This window comes from Triticum aestivum, chromosome 6A, assembly GCF_018294505.1.
Source record: "Triticum aestivum cultivar Chinese Spring chromosome 6A, IWGSC CS RefSeq v2.1, whole genome shotgun sequence".
Lineage (NCBI taxonomy): Eukaryota > Viridiplantae > Streptophyta > Magnoliopsida > Poales > Poaceae > Triticum > Triticum aestivum.
In genome coordinates this window covers 547,549,169-547,563,427 of record NC_057809.1, presented here as the reverse complement: position 1 = coordinate 547,563,427, position 14,259 = coordinate 547,549,169, and the positions used below count along the sequence as shown (strand labels likewise).

Sequence of the window (14,259 nt, the reverse complement as noted above, 5' to 3'; positions counted from 1 at the left end):
ATCGTGTCTTCACCATGACCCAGGCCTCCCTAGCGCCTTGACGGCAGGCCGATATCTTCCATAATCAGAAGCGCCGCCGTGCTCCCTTTAGCTTCTCCGCAAGCTCTCCAAGACCTTCGGGCATGGAGATGGATGGCCACAGGGCCTGAGCGACGCCTTGCATCGCCTGCCGAACTCGATCGAGCAGTTGCGAGCGCTCGGGAAGAAGGTCACCCGTAGAACCGGGCATCTCCTCTACAGGACGACCTGTTAGCACACCTACAGACATTGCTCTGTTAGTCGACTTCCCCGCCAAACTTTCTTTTAAAGATTCGTTCAAGCACTTACTAAATATGCTGCGCCGAAGCCGCTGATTCTCCTTTACGGAGTCTGACAGCTGGGCACGAACATCTTTCAGCTCGACGCCCAGCTTGGTGTTGGCATCCTGGAGATCGTTCTTCTCCCGCCTCACCTTCGTCAGCACCTTCTCACCAGCCTTTAGCTAGCGTAGGAGGTGTTGCCTTTCCGGATTCAATCCGGCGCCATCTGCAATTTCATTCGTCAGATTCACACCCATGCCGCGCTTCGCGAAGTACTTATCTTTCAAAGCGTATATTACCAGAGGGGGTCTCTTTGGGCTTCCCTGCCGCGGCCAGTGCGGCCTCAAGTTGGGCTTTGCACTCTTCCAGCTCCTTGGACAGTAGGGAATTCTTCTCTGTAAGAACCTGCATAACAAATGATCCTTAAATCAGTTATTCTAACTGTTTCAAGTCTCGGGGGCTACTGGTCTATATATAATTACCAAAATTTTCTTACCCGTATGTCTTTCACATATTGCTCCGTGGCTCTGGCTAGACCATTTTGAGCGGCACGGAGGTACGCATCTCCCGAATTGAAGGCATCTAACGCCCCTTGGGAGAAACAAGCGTCGCGAAGAATTGTCCGGCGGCGCCTGTGGTTCATGGCACTCTCCACCTCAGAGTTGGTGGCAGACAACCCGTCCGCATCTTCCGTCGGAGGAGCGTCTAGCACGCGCCTTGCGTTCGCCTCCGCCTCTGGACCAGGCTTTGGAGCCTGGCTGGTGGAGGCGCGATTGGCAGCCTCTCCGGATATAGTCCGGCGAGGTCTCTTTGTCCTAAAGAAAGCATAAGTGTCAAATGTGCCTCAAAGGTATAACACCTAGGATGGGGGGTGCACCATACCTTTGCCCTGATGCCTCGGTCCGGACCGCACTTCTTTTCTGCCCACGGGGCCCTACGGCCCTTCGTTGGCTTGTCGCCGCAGGTTCGGCCTTCCGCCTCAAAAACCTCCCCTGCAAAGTTCGGTTGTAATCAGGAAACTGAAAACACGAGAGGGCAGACACCCATTCGGGGTACTGGGACTTTGATCTCAGTTACCTGGGAGGCCGGAATTAGCCCTGGGTAATCAGCCGTAATGGCTACCAAGGCATTGTCCATACTCGATTGATGGAACACTCCATCAATTAGCTCCACAGATATGTCCGGATCCTCTTGAGAGGCCGGGTCGGGGGACCGTCCTAGGTCCTCGGGTTGTGGAGGAGGGCTGCTTATTTCCTTAACAGCCCGGCGCAGTTCCTGCGTTGAAGTCATCAGACTGAATATTTAACAATGGGAATACGAAACGGATGAGCAAGTAAATGCGACCACTTACCCAGCTTGGGGGATTGTGCATAGAGAATTCACCATGTGGGTTGACGCGGAGAAATTCCTCCTCTTCTCCCTTGTACAAAGTGGACAAGATCCTTAGTAGAGCGGCAGCCGAATCCGGCCCCTTACAGCCGCAGCGGGTGGCGTCGTCCTCCCCGTTGAAGTCCCACATGGGGTGGCTTCTATACTGAAGCGGCTGCACCCCCCGCATGATGCATCCGGCCATAACTCCGATCATGGTTAGTCCGGAATGGGCCAACAGTCTTATTCGGCCCATCAGGTAAATGATGTCCCTGTCACTTTCCTTTTGAGGGCTCCGCGGACGCCAGCTTAGGCGCTTCTTTAAGGGAGCACCGTCGAATTCAAGGAGGCCGACCTGGACAGGATCCGGCAGCGGGACATCTTCTATATAGAACCATTCCGAGGGCCAGTCTTCGGACGCCTTCTTTGGGGTTCCGGACAGATAGAGCAGGGCACAAGGCAGAATAACCTTTTCCATAGCCCGAAATGAGCCTCGACGCTCAAATACAGCTCGCAGAGGGCTACGAAGCCCGCGATATGCAATACGGAGGCTGGCGTGAGATTGTGTAGCTGGAGGCCGTAGAACTCCAGTAGCCCCCGGAGAAATGGGTGGATTGGAAACCCGAGCCCCCTTATTAAATAAGGGACAAGGCATACCCGCTCTCCTTTGGAGGGATTGGGGGCACTCTCCGCTTGCTTTCCGCCATTATAGATGGCAAGACCGGCTCGAATCGGGACCATGTAGGCCGGGGGGAGAAATCCCTTGGTCTGGAGCTTCACTAGCTCGCTATGCGGGACGGAGCATCTCTCCCAGTACCCAGGCTGAGGGCTGGAAGAGCGAGAGGAGGAGTTGTGATGGCTGGCCATGGTGGAATGGACCTTTGTCGGATGCGCTCTGATGAATACTCGCGAGGGGGGAAGATGTGGTTTGGATCTAAATCCTCGTCCCCTTAAATAGGGCAGCTCATTTACGCGGCTAGGGGTGTGAATGTAAAAGCACTCAGACTTTTCATATTCATTTGACACGTGGGAAGCGGCCATTGTTGGGCGTAGAAGCCAAGGAGCGCAACATCTACAAGAAACCGGACTTTATTCAACAGGTACACGGAATTTGGGGGAGAACCCGCCTTGCAATGTCGAAGACAATCTGCGCGCCGGACTCATCGTCATTGAAGCCTGGTTCGGGGGCTATTGAGGGAGTCCTGGATTAGGGGGTGTCCGGATAGCCGGACTATACCTTCGGCCGAACTCCTGGACTATGAAGATACAAGATTGAAGATTTCGTCCTGTGTCCGGAAGGGACTTTCCTTGGCGTGGAAGGTAAGCTTGGCGATACGGATGTTCAGATCTCCTACCATTGTAACCGACTTTGTGTAACCCTAACCCTCTCCGGTGTCTATATAAACCGGAGGGTTTTAGTCCGTAGGACAACATAGACAACAACAATCATACCATAGGCTAGCTTCTAGGGTTTAGCCTCTCCGATCTCGTGGTAGATCTACTCTTGTACTACCCATATCATCAATATTAATCAAGCAGGACGTAGGGTTTTACCTCCATCTAGAGGGCCCGAACCTGGGTAAAACTTCGTGTCACTTGCCTCCTGTTACCATCCAGCCTAGACGCGCAGTTCGGGACCCCCTACCCGAGATCCGCCGGTTTTGACACCGACAGTACTCAAAGCATATTTTTAGAGCAAACATCTTTCCATCGAACACGTAGGAAAATGGGGGTTTAGTAGGTTACCGCCCAACTAAATTTCAACGGAGGTTCGGATTAGTCCATATGCTTTGTTTGCACTTTTTGGTTGACCTTTTGTCAAGTGCACATTCATCTTCCCATGCGCATTTAGGACACCTTGTCCCGCCATTCTACATTTTTAGGTATTCAAAGTTGTACAAGACCATTGTGGTCATTTCTTCACTAGCCCTCCTATGTGTACACCACATAAAGCTCAAAATGATGTCACACCTTCACGTGTTAAAGGCGATCTACCGATGCTAGGCGGCAACCGTTTGTTTGTTATTACTCGTGTGATCGGCGAAGCAAGTCAAAATTGCATACAAGAGCCGAGGCGTTTCGTGGTGAGGAAAAGGCCATGGGCCCGCATCTTGTACACACTCGATTGTTCTTCGTTGGGGTTGTCTCTCACGGAAACAAAAGGAGAAAATGCTTCACAGCTAGTGTGGTCGATGGCGTGGCCGGGATGAAACGAAACAAAATGGACGATGGAGGTTGATGTTTCAATGTGTGTTACGGAGTCCCTTGATTTTGGTATCTATCTGTCTCCTTGAATTAATAACATGTATTGTCATGCCGAGCATCTCGTTGACCGGTTGTATTGATTGTACGTAATCTAATATTAGTATGTATGCAGAATCAAGCATTACTCTTGAGTTTTCGTGATCCGTTAGTTCAAGATATTACATCACCGTGTGGCATTATTATTATTATTATTATTATTATTATTATTGGTGTTCTTGTTGTTGTTGTTGTTATTGCGGTGAGTTTGGACTAAAATTCTAGATTGCGATAGTTGCAAGCTCAGTTGTTTGTAGCCAATATACCATGGCACACATATCAATCTAATAAGAGAAGCCTGAGACAGTAGACCATTTACAGTTATACAGGGCGGGGGGTTAGTAAATTTATATATCTTGATGACAAATTTAAAAATTACGTACATACACATGCATGGATGGCAATAATTTCAAGTGTTCTACTGGACTTCTTTTTACACTAAATAAGGAAATTTTACGCATTATTTTTCTTTACTAGGCATACAACATAGCCTGTGATCGCGCCCACCACGTCTAGAGGCTCATAATAAATACCAAGCAAATCAATTATTGTATTAGATAATGGAGCTAGAATTTAAATGGGAAGTTTGATGCCATTTATGCATGAAAGTTATATGTATAATTTTTTGTGATATCATATATATTGTTACCAGAACTAGCATACAACGACTAGTTAGTTGTATGTAAGCACGCAACGTTAGATTGACGCATTGTTCTTACTTTACGCCCGAACTTGGGTAAAGATATTGATGTATTTTGTTTTTCAAGTGTAGGTTCATGTTTTTGTATTTTGTTTTTCAAGTGTAGGTCGGTTCTCTTTTCTTCTCATTAGTTTTTTTGGTATCTACAAACATCTACTTGAAGGTTTAACTATTGTTAGTTATTATCCGATTAGGTATGTATAAAAATTTAATGTTTTAGATGTAGTTATGAAAATCTATTGGCTACCTATATATTAATTACAACAGTAGTCCATTGAATAAACGACAAGTCGTTTATAGTTTTATGAGTTTTTTAGCTATCATTTTTCCCTAGTGTGGTTTTAGTATCTATCTCCTCAATCACTAAACTCCCTCGAAACGGAGCCTCCTGGTGTGTCGCGAGTTTTGGTGGCAGGTGGGCCTTTGCTCGTGTATGTGGGCTAGACGGGTTGGGCTAGTTGCCTACGATGCGTGACTTGCATTTGTTGTCTTCCATGAAACAACAATCCAACTATGTATAGCACTTCGTCTATCGTTTGACGGATCTATCAAGAAGGTAAACTCCACCACCAAATCAAGAACGATTACCCATGCCCAGCATGAAACAAACCAAACTAGGAATGGAGTTCAGCTAAGAAACAAGAAGAGTCTCTCTCTCTCTCTCTCTCTCTCTCTCTCTCTCTCTCTCTCACACACACACACACACACACTTCATTCTTGAAGTATTTGATTATTTACTCTACTGTTTTTCTAGTATTTTCTTTTTCCTACGGGTTTTTCCTTTTTTCATGAAAAATTGTGAACGAACATATGAACTCTCGCTCAGTAAAGAGAGTCGTAGATTCGTAGAAGAGGATCAGAGTACGCGTGCTACAAAAGGCAGCTAGCCAATGTATGTTTAAACACACACTTTTAAAGAAAATATACGACATTTCTTTAAAATACATGACGCTTTAAAAAATACCACAAACATTTTTATATTTTGTGATTTTTTTAATATGTGCAAAAATCTATGTAAATAGATGAATTGTTTTTATTAAAAACGTTTGATAATGCTTGAATACTTTTCAAAAATACATATAAATGATTTTTAACTACATGAACAATTTTGAAAGTGTGGACACTTTTTACAATTCATAAACACTTCTTTAATTTTTATGGACATTAAAAATTATGCAGAAATATTTTTAAGTTATGTGAATACTTTTTAAAATATCACGACCATGTTTCAAATTCACTAAAATATATGAAAATATATTTTTAAGTATATGTGCATAATTCAAAATATCACAAACGTTATCAGAAATACCTAAACATTTAGTTATTGTTTAGGAAAATGAAATAAAAAATCAATAGAAAAAGGAAAAGAAATCTTAGTTAACCTATGCTAATGAGCCGACTCAATATATAAGGTAGCGGGGGATAGTGCTATTGGACGCTCTAATCGTCATATAGCAGCCCTTGCGCTTGTGTGTGCGTTGCTGGAGGCGTGCTTTGCTCTATGGTTAGGACATGTGTGAATGGCCAACCCTAAAAAAGTGTGAATTTCCCACAAAAGACATGTCATATGTAATTAACGATGCCTTCTCGTCGCGTCTAAACTATTTCTTCAGTTAAAACAAAGGACAACACCACAGCAAAGAAAAACACCAATCACAATAACATAACTAAAGTCTGTAACCCACCGACCAGCCATGGTCCTGGTGCGACCACAGGAAAAAAATGGAACCATGTAGAAAGAACGATGTGGCAAAGCGTGCGACATGTTCTAGTTAAAATAGTAAGCTACTTAATTTAGAGCCTCATAGTGTATTCGGGGTTGTGGGAGACACTACGGCCTCCGCGTGTAATGGTGTGTGCCGATGAGCCAGCCATTTTTTCTCGTTTTGAAAGGTATGGCTTAGATTTTTTTTGTTTTCTGCATTTTAAACAGCTTTAGTAGTTTTTCCCCTTCTTTTCTGATTTTTTTGTTTGTTCTTCCTTTCTTTCATATTATAGTTTTCTTTATTTTCCGTATTTTCACCGATTTTATTAGTTTTTCTTTTGGTTTTTTATTTCTTTTTTCTTCTCTTTTTATCTCTCAAAATTACTTTTCACATGTTAGTCCATAAATATTTATTAAAGTCGTAAGATTTAAGAAAACTTATGAACATTTTAAAATTTCATGAACATTTCTAAAGTCCATGAATTTTTTAAATTTTAAAACCCCTTTTCAAATTTGTAAACATGATTTGAAATCCACGAAAAAATGTAAATTCATGATATTTTTTTCTCAATAATTCACATTTTACATTGGTAGATTAGCAATGGAGTGGCAGAAAAAAATGGCTAAAAGAGCGAGTGGAGTTAGGGAGCCGGGCTGAGCAAGCGAGAACTTCGTGGGCCGACCTACGTAAAGGTTATGGCAGCAATTCCATGGTTTCAACATAGAATAAGAACACCCAAGGGCTCACACAACCACTACCGGTGGATACTAGAGTTGAAACTGTAAGAACCTCCCATCCACGCATTTAACAAATCCACTTTTCTCTCGGAATAAATATCATCTTCAACAACAATCCAACATGATATATGACTGACGAAAAAATACTCCATAACATCATTAAAATCCAAGCCAACATAGATAAAATCAAAAGGTAACAACCAACCGTAATAATCTGCTAGAGAAAAAAGTGTTAATCCACAAATGAATGAAAAACAGCGCGACAAAGCGAATGTTTGCCTCTAGTGGTATAGAAGATGTTCACAAACAGGCGGTCCCCATCGAACTTTGACAAACTGAATAAAAGTAGATAAAATCCACATCTCAAATTTACTGAGAGGTTTCATTTATTTATTTTACTTGGAAGGCGACTAGAGTTCCACGCGCTCTGTCAGTATCAGCTCGCAGTATTCAGAACAAATATATACCCTAAAAAATCCATCCAGAAGATAGAGAAGAAACGACATGGAAAAGAGCTGTAGTATGCCAGAAGAAACATTCAGAACTTCATATATCTTCCGAAATATTCAAGTCTAAGTATAGCTGCAAACATGCTGTGGTAGGAAAATTAATTAATCATCCATAACGACCGCCATTCCGTCACCGCCCGACAACATTACTATTAGTGTCCTACCGCAATTCCACAGATACATAGCATAACAGGTAGAATACCATTCGATTGTTCTGCTAAAACCTACAACATACAGATCATAGCTTCACTGCTAAGTAGTAGCGCCACAATGGCTGTCAATAGAGTGACCACGTCTCAGAATGAGATAAACTACTAGAGGTAAGAACTAAGAACTAACGCACCCTTCCCATATGCAAATGAGTAGCAAAACTTCCTAGTCATTGCCCCGAATAGGGTATCAAATATACAGCGGTAACCTAACATAGCGGAACATAGTTCTAGCGAGACACCGAAACGCCGATTATACCATAGGGTTTGGACCCTGATTAAGGGCATAGGATTTCCCTGCAGCAAGACAGTTCAGCCCAACAGTTTGGCACTTTCAGAGAACTTGGGGGAGAGGCAGATAGTACAGGTAACCTTAGTGCCTTGTTGCATTAATCACAGCTTTGCTCAAACCGAGGGGAAGAACTTGTTGAGGTTGAACGGCAGGGAGTAGAACTCCTCGCTCCTTGTGTCGGTCCGGTACGACCGGAACTTGTCCCACCAGTGGTATCCGCGGTCTTTCCTGACAGCGCCGTCATGCCTGTGTAGCGTGTTGTCCAGCACGTATGCAACAATGCCACCAACGAAAGCCTTGGACGAGAACAGCACATTCACCATGTCGTTGAACTGTGGAAGTTAGATGAAACAAACGGTCAGTGTCCGTTCACAGAGGAAGCAAGCGTGATCGATTGCACTGCTACGTACCCATCTTGCACGCGTGTGCACAGGGCCGAACCCCGCGACGGACGTGTACTCGTTGAAGTACTGTGGAACTGAAAAGCCCATGAACACAGAGAACCCAAGGATGAACTTTGTCCTGAAGCTATTGAGATTGCAGAACTGAAGGAAGCCAAGCCCAGCAGAACCTGTTAACAGATTAATCCAGAGCTTCTATCAGAATACCATTTTTTCTCTCATATGTACTCCCTCCGATCCAAGTGTCGTGGTTTTAGTTCAATTATTTTGGATCGGAGGGAGTAATTTTTTTGCAATTTAAATGGAAATCGTAATGAGTGATCTGAAGATTTTCACCCACCAACGTATGCAAAGAAGACGCAGTAGAGGGCTGCAAAGATGGGTGCAGGTATTGATGCAAAGACAGCTCCAAATTTTCCTGGGAAGACACAGGCAATTGTTCTAGGTCAGAGCTAAGTTAACTGCAAATTGTAATGTCAACCAGCTCTGAATATATGTTATTGTGCTAAGCATTATAAGCAATATTACACTGGTAACAGGTAGTAAAATACGCAAGTGAGAAGGCACATTATCACACTTCACATTTCCACAGTTTCCACACAACATACACAGAAGCTCTTCTAATCAAGCATGAGACATGCATCGGTACAGCCCAGACACTAGAAGCAAAATAACAAGCTACAGAACTGCACCAAATAAACAGCCTACGAAATACAATGATGCAACATACGACATATAAGCAGGTCAATTTGGGAATTACTAAATTAAGTACAAAATCTGAGTAAATATGCTACCTATACTGACCTACAGAATAATCAAAATACCAGATTCATAGGAAGCAAACTTACCAAGGATAGAGAAGAATATCATAAAACCAGCTGATATTTGCACTACTCTTCGGCTACCAACACGTGTCAAGGCTAGCAACCCAGCATTTTCACTGCAAAGAAGCATAATGGTTGCACAACGTTGATACGAATAGTGGTTGATGCATCAAATGGAAATAAGGTGCATTCCTAGGTATTAGTATAAATTATATGATGCTTACATCGATACAGAAGATCCATTTCCAGTTCCAAATAGCCCATCCAGAAGGATACCAACACCCTGTAGCAAGAAGAGTTGCATACGCATCGAGTGAGTTCAAAGTTGGAGATTGATCTAGTCAAGCCTGGCATGTGGCGGATGCAAAGTTAGCACATACCTGCCAGCCAACACCACGGCTAAGTACAGAGGGTGGGAGAGGTGTGGCACTTGCAAATCTTGAAACAGCAATGAAGGAACCAGTAGACTACAAACATAGAAGTTGGGAGATTGATTATTTCATTATTTAAGAAGATCAAGTGAGTACAAATAGAGGGTGGAAAACTGGTACTCGGAGGGGGGGGGGGGGGGGGGGGTCGAACCTCCACCAGAGCAACAAATGATGCAGCCATCATGGCAAAAGCTTCGCCAGCATCAAAAGTTGGAGCACCCCACTGGAAGGGATATGGTACTCTTATCCTGTCATTATAGTAGAAGAAACGGAGACATTCGTGTTACTGAACAGGCAAGGCTGGTGCAAATGGAACAAGCATATCTTCAGAAAAACAAAACAATACCAGGGGGCACCACCAATTAGACCAGAGCGGTCAGTGCGGCAATGAAATTGGGTCTTTGGTGAAACATTCCTGTAAGCTCCTCCAACCGTCAGCAGATATGCATAGAGCCACACTATGGGAATAGTGAATAGAACAGCAAACCGGTCGAAGATAGACTTCATCATATGTATAGTATGGGGCAGGTACTGCAAAAATGAAAGGGTATGGGGGCGTAAAAATGCAGCTGGGGCACATAGTTATGCTGGGTAACAAAAGGTTAAAAATATTGAGTGCATAGGAATTGTGTCAAACCATAGCAAATATCACCAGGAGGATCAGTTCAGGCAGACCAATCTCAACACATTTAGCGACCTGTGTATTTGTTGTTCAAACATAAGTATGTATGATTAAACAAGTATCGAGTAGAAACACAATTCTCAGATCTTACCGATGGAAAACCCAGCTCATACAGTCCAAAGCCAACTAACGCTATCAAAGGAGCAGCTGATAGTGGACTGAGATATCTGAAACAAAATCAGTATATTCATGAGATTGAAAATTAAACATGCTATTCCTGCTAGAACACTTTTTACTTCGGTGCCTCTGAAACAGCAATTGAGTTGAGACATAACAATTACGCATTGTTCATCTTCCTACCTGGCAACATTACGCCAAAGGCCACTGAAGCCAACTATGATCTGTAGTGCAGAAGCAACGATCAAAGCACCTTGTGTTCCACGCATGATTTTGAGGAATTTCTTTAAAATCAAAATCCAGGTGACTCATCAGTCTACATGTAGGAAAAGATTACTGGGAAGCAAGTACAATTATCCTTATTTTCAACATACAGTGTGTGGATCAGGTTCGTTCATGTAGCGTCCTGCAAGTATGATCGAAATGGTGGGTAGAACAAAGGTGTAAGATCCACCAATCACTGCAGGCAATCGGGTACCAAAGAAACTCTGTAGGAGGGTGTTGATTCCAGCCACAAAGAGCAATGTCTGGATAACAACTGCCTTGTCCTCCTAACAAAGTTAGAAACAGTCATCAATCGACAGATTGATTCTCAATAAAAAAAATCGACAGACTCAGTCCAAAGCAACAGAACTTGGTAAACTGGTGTAGCCTTACATTGTTTCCTCCCATTTGTGGAACAAGTGCAGTAGGTATGATAACAGTAGTTCCCAGCATCACCAGATAATGCTGAAAGCCAAGGAGAATGGCCTCCGCTGCATTATGTAAAATTTCATAGTCAAAATTTCAGAACTAAGTTTCTCTCTGATCACATATAAGTTAAACAGAATATAGTGGAAGTGTATAGATAAACTATTTCTCTAGCAAAATTTTCCTGCTTTCTATAGATATACTTCGCAAGGCTAGCAAAAGATTAAGTTAATGGATGCAAAACAAAAATATAATTGCCGATATGACCACATCATCCAGTCAATATTCTGAACAAAAAGGACTTCTGGTTCATCATTTGTCCATGCAGAGCATTCAACCTTACAACTACTCCCATGTAAACATCACTCCATTCCATAATATAGTGCGTGTAGATTTTTTGAAAAGTTCAACTTTGAACAAATTATTAGAGGTAACTATTCATATCTACTCCCTCCGTCTCAAAATTCTTGTCTTACATTTGTCTAGATACGGATGCATCTAACACTAAAATGTAACTAGATACATCCGTATTTAGACAAATCTAAGACAAGAATTTTGGGACGGAGGGAGTACAATACAAAATATATATAATATGAAAGTTCATCTTATAATGAATCTAATGATATAAGTTTAGCATTCTAGATGGAAATGTTTTTCTCCACAAATTTGGTCAAAGTTTGCGATGCTTGACTTCTCAAAAATTCTATATGCACTACGTTATGGAACAGAGGGAGTATGTGTCTTCGAACTCAGGAGGTATGAGCAGTAATTCAAGATAGGAAGACATAAAAGGAACTAACAAGGACCCCCCCCCCCCTCCTGCATACAGAACTCAGGTTAGGAAGGGTACACATTAAATGCATAAAGAAGATTAGGATAATATAAATGTGATTCTCTTTATTTACAGTGTCAGCCTTACATGTGTGGATTTGACTCGGTTCAGACACAGACAAGGGACTCAGAACCAAACAAGAATTCGCTCTTCTACAAAACGGATCATATTTATTACTGGTACTATCTGTACTGCAGCGCCCATGCACATTGCATTAACCAAAACAAAGCTGCTTGGGAACAAGCTCTCTAAAACAGACAAAGAATGCATGATATGATAACACACGAGGTAGAAAATGGAAATGCCCCTGCCAAGTAACTGAAGAATCAATGCAGGTGCTGAAAGTGACAACGATGGGCGGACATGGACCTCCGGTTTGGAACCACCTACCGACACGGTCCGTGCCTAGGATGCATGCACTGGATGCGCAGCACGGAACACGCCAACTAAATATAGAAGATAGATTGGCAACAGTATATAGTAACAAAAACGAACGCCCGGTGCACGCGGTAAAGCTGAAACGAGTCAACGCGTGAGTTCATGTGAATCCAAAGATTAATTACTACCGACAAAATCGCAAATATAGCACCAGATTTCATGGAAACTCGTAAGAATCGAAGTCACAAATCATGTTGACGCTGACTCAAGTCAAGGCGACAGCGAAGCTGGAACGCAGATTCAGAACCAGTCTGCGACTCGACTTGAGCATCAAAGGCGGTAAAAACAACCAGAAAATCCATCCGAAGCCCCCATCCGACAATCATGCAAATTCCTTGTGTGTTGAATGTCGAGTACGCGCATCAGCACGGGTCAAAGCTTTGCAGCAGCAGCAGTTATTAGATAAACTAAACTAAGCAGTGGATATTCAACGGGGCACCTCATTAAAGCGCATTAATAAACTACCAGGGGAACAAAACGGAAAAGGCAGTCTGCTTTTTATTTTTGGAATATCCGCCGGGAAGCAAAGCTCGGGCAGATAGATCTGGCGGCGGTTCCTCGCCGCGCAGCAAGCTGGAGCGAGGCGAAGCATCCAGGAGCCCATCCACCAACCACCGAGGCCACGAACACGAACCCACCACCCCCGAAAACGACGGGAGCCACGGCAAAGTTCGTGATGCGACCAGCAAGCAGCCCGTCGCCATCGCAACCGGAAAACCCAGCCCGAGAAACCCCGAAACGGACGCCCAAAAAAACCGCCACCGCCGGCGAGGGACGGACGAACGGGGGAGCACGTGGGAGGAAGGGAGGGAGCGGGAGCACTCACGCCACGGTGGTGGACTGGTGATACAGTAGGAGACCCCGGGAAGCTGGTCCTTGACGGGGTGCGGCGCCAAGTCGTCCTGCTTCTGCCCCCCGCCGCCGCCGCCTCCTCCCCCACCTCCGGCCATCTCTCTCGCGCCCCTCCCCTCCGCCTCAGATCACACGCGCACGCGCTCCTCCTCCTCCTCCCGAGCCCCTCCCTCCCTCGCTCAAACCAGAGCCACAATGCGAGCCGCCGCGTGGTGGTAGCGGGGCAGTGGGGAGTGGGGGAGTGGCGTGGTAGCGGTACAGCGGCTTCCAGCGGTGGCGGTATGGTATGGTAGTAGTACCGCTCCCAGGACGCTACCGCTAGCGTGTGGTGCTTGCGCTGGTGGTGGGTCGGAAGCGTAGCGGGGTAGACGGGGAGCGCAGAAGCGGTCAAAAAAGCGATTCAGCACGGCGGCGCAGTGCAGAGGGAGGTGGCAGGAGGAAGCGGTTGTTTTGTTCTGCCCCGCGTCGTCACCCCCTCTGCTCTGCCTTTGGTTCGCGGGGGGAGCGGTTCACGGCACCGCGCACGCCGACGCAGCGGTCCAAAACCGCATTTACGCCCCGCCTTGTCCTGCGCGTGCGGCCCCTTGCGCCCCACCGCGAATCTCCCCTGTAGCTCCTCCCAGTATCCCACTGTATACTCCTCTTCTCTCTCTCTTCCTCCTACTCGGCGCGGCACGGAGCGGAGGCGATGCTTCTGCGTGGTTGGTTTCTCCGTTGGGAGCTGGCGGTGAAACCGGGTGTATTTTTGGAGTTTACGGTGTATAGATAGATACTACTCCGTTGGGAGTAGATGGATAGATTTGGGTTCCGTTTCCTCGCCCGGGCTTTGCGGCCGGCGACGTGCCCGGAAACGTGATTCCATCATGGATTG

General features: G+C 44.9%; 1 protein-coding gene across 1 annotated transcript; it reads right to left on the bottom strand.

The window, feature by feature from the left end:
• Positions 1-7,781: 7,781 nt before the first annotated feature.
• Positions 7,782-13,864, bottom strand: LOC123128398 (nucleobase-ascorbate transporter 6). The gene is made up of 14 exons (XM_044548383.1): positions 13,363-13,864; positions 11,234-11,331; positions 10,951-11,127; positions 10,760-10,860; positions 10,551-10,626; positions 10,415-10,474; positions 10,124-10,308; positions 9,929-10,025; positions 9,727-9,813; positions 9,571-9,629; positions 9,371-9,462; positions 8,863-8,940; positions 8,532-8,692; positions 7,782-8,453 (listed from the first exon to the last, which is right to left on the bottom strand). The coding sequence occupies exons 1-14, from the start codon at positions 13,484-13,486 to the stop codon at positions 8,235-8,237; spliced, it is 1,614 nt and encodes a 537-aa protein (XP_044404318.1). The 5' UTR covers positions 13,487-13,864; the 3' UTR covers positions 7,782-8,234.
• Between the last annotated feature and the right edge of the window lie 395 nt (positions 13,865-14,259).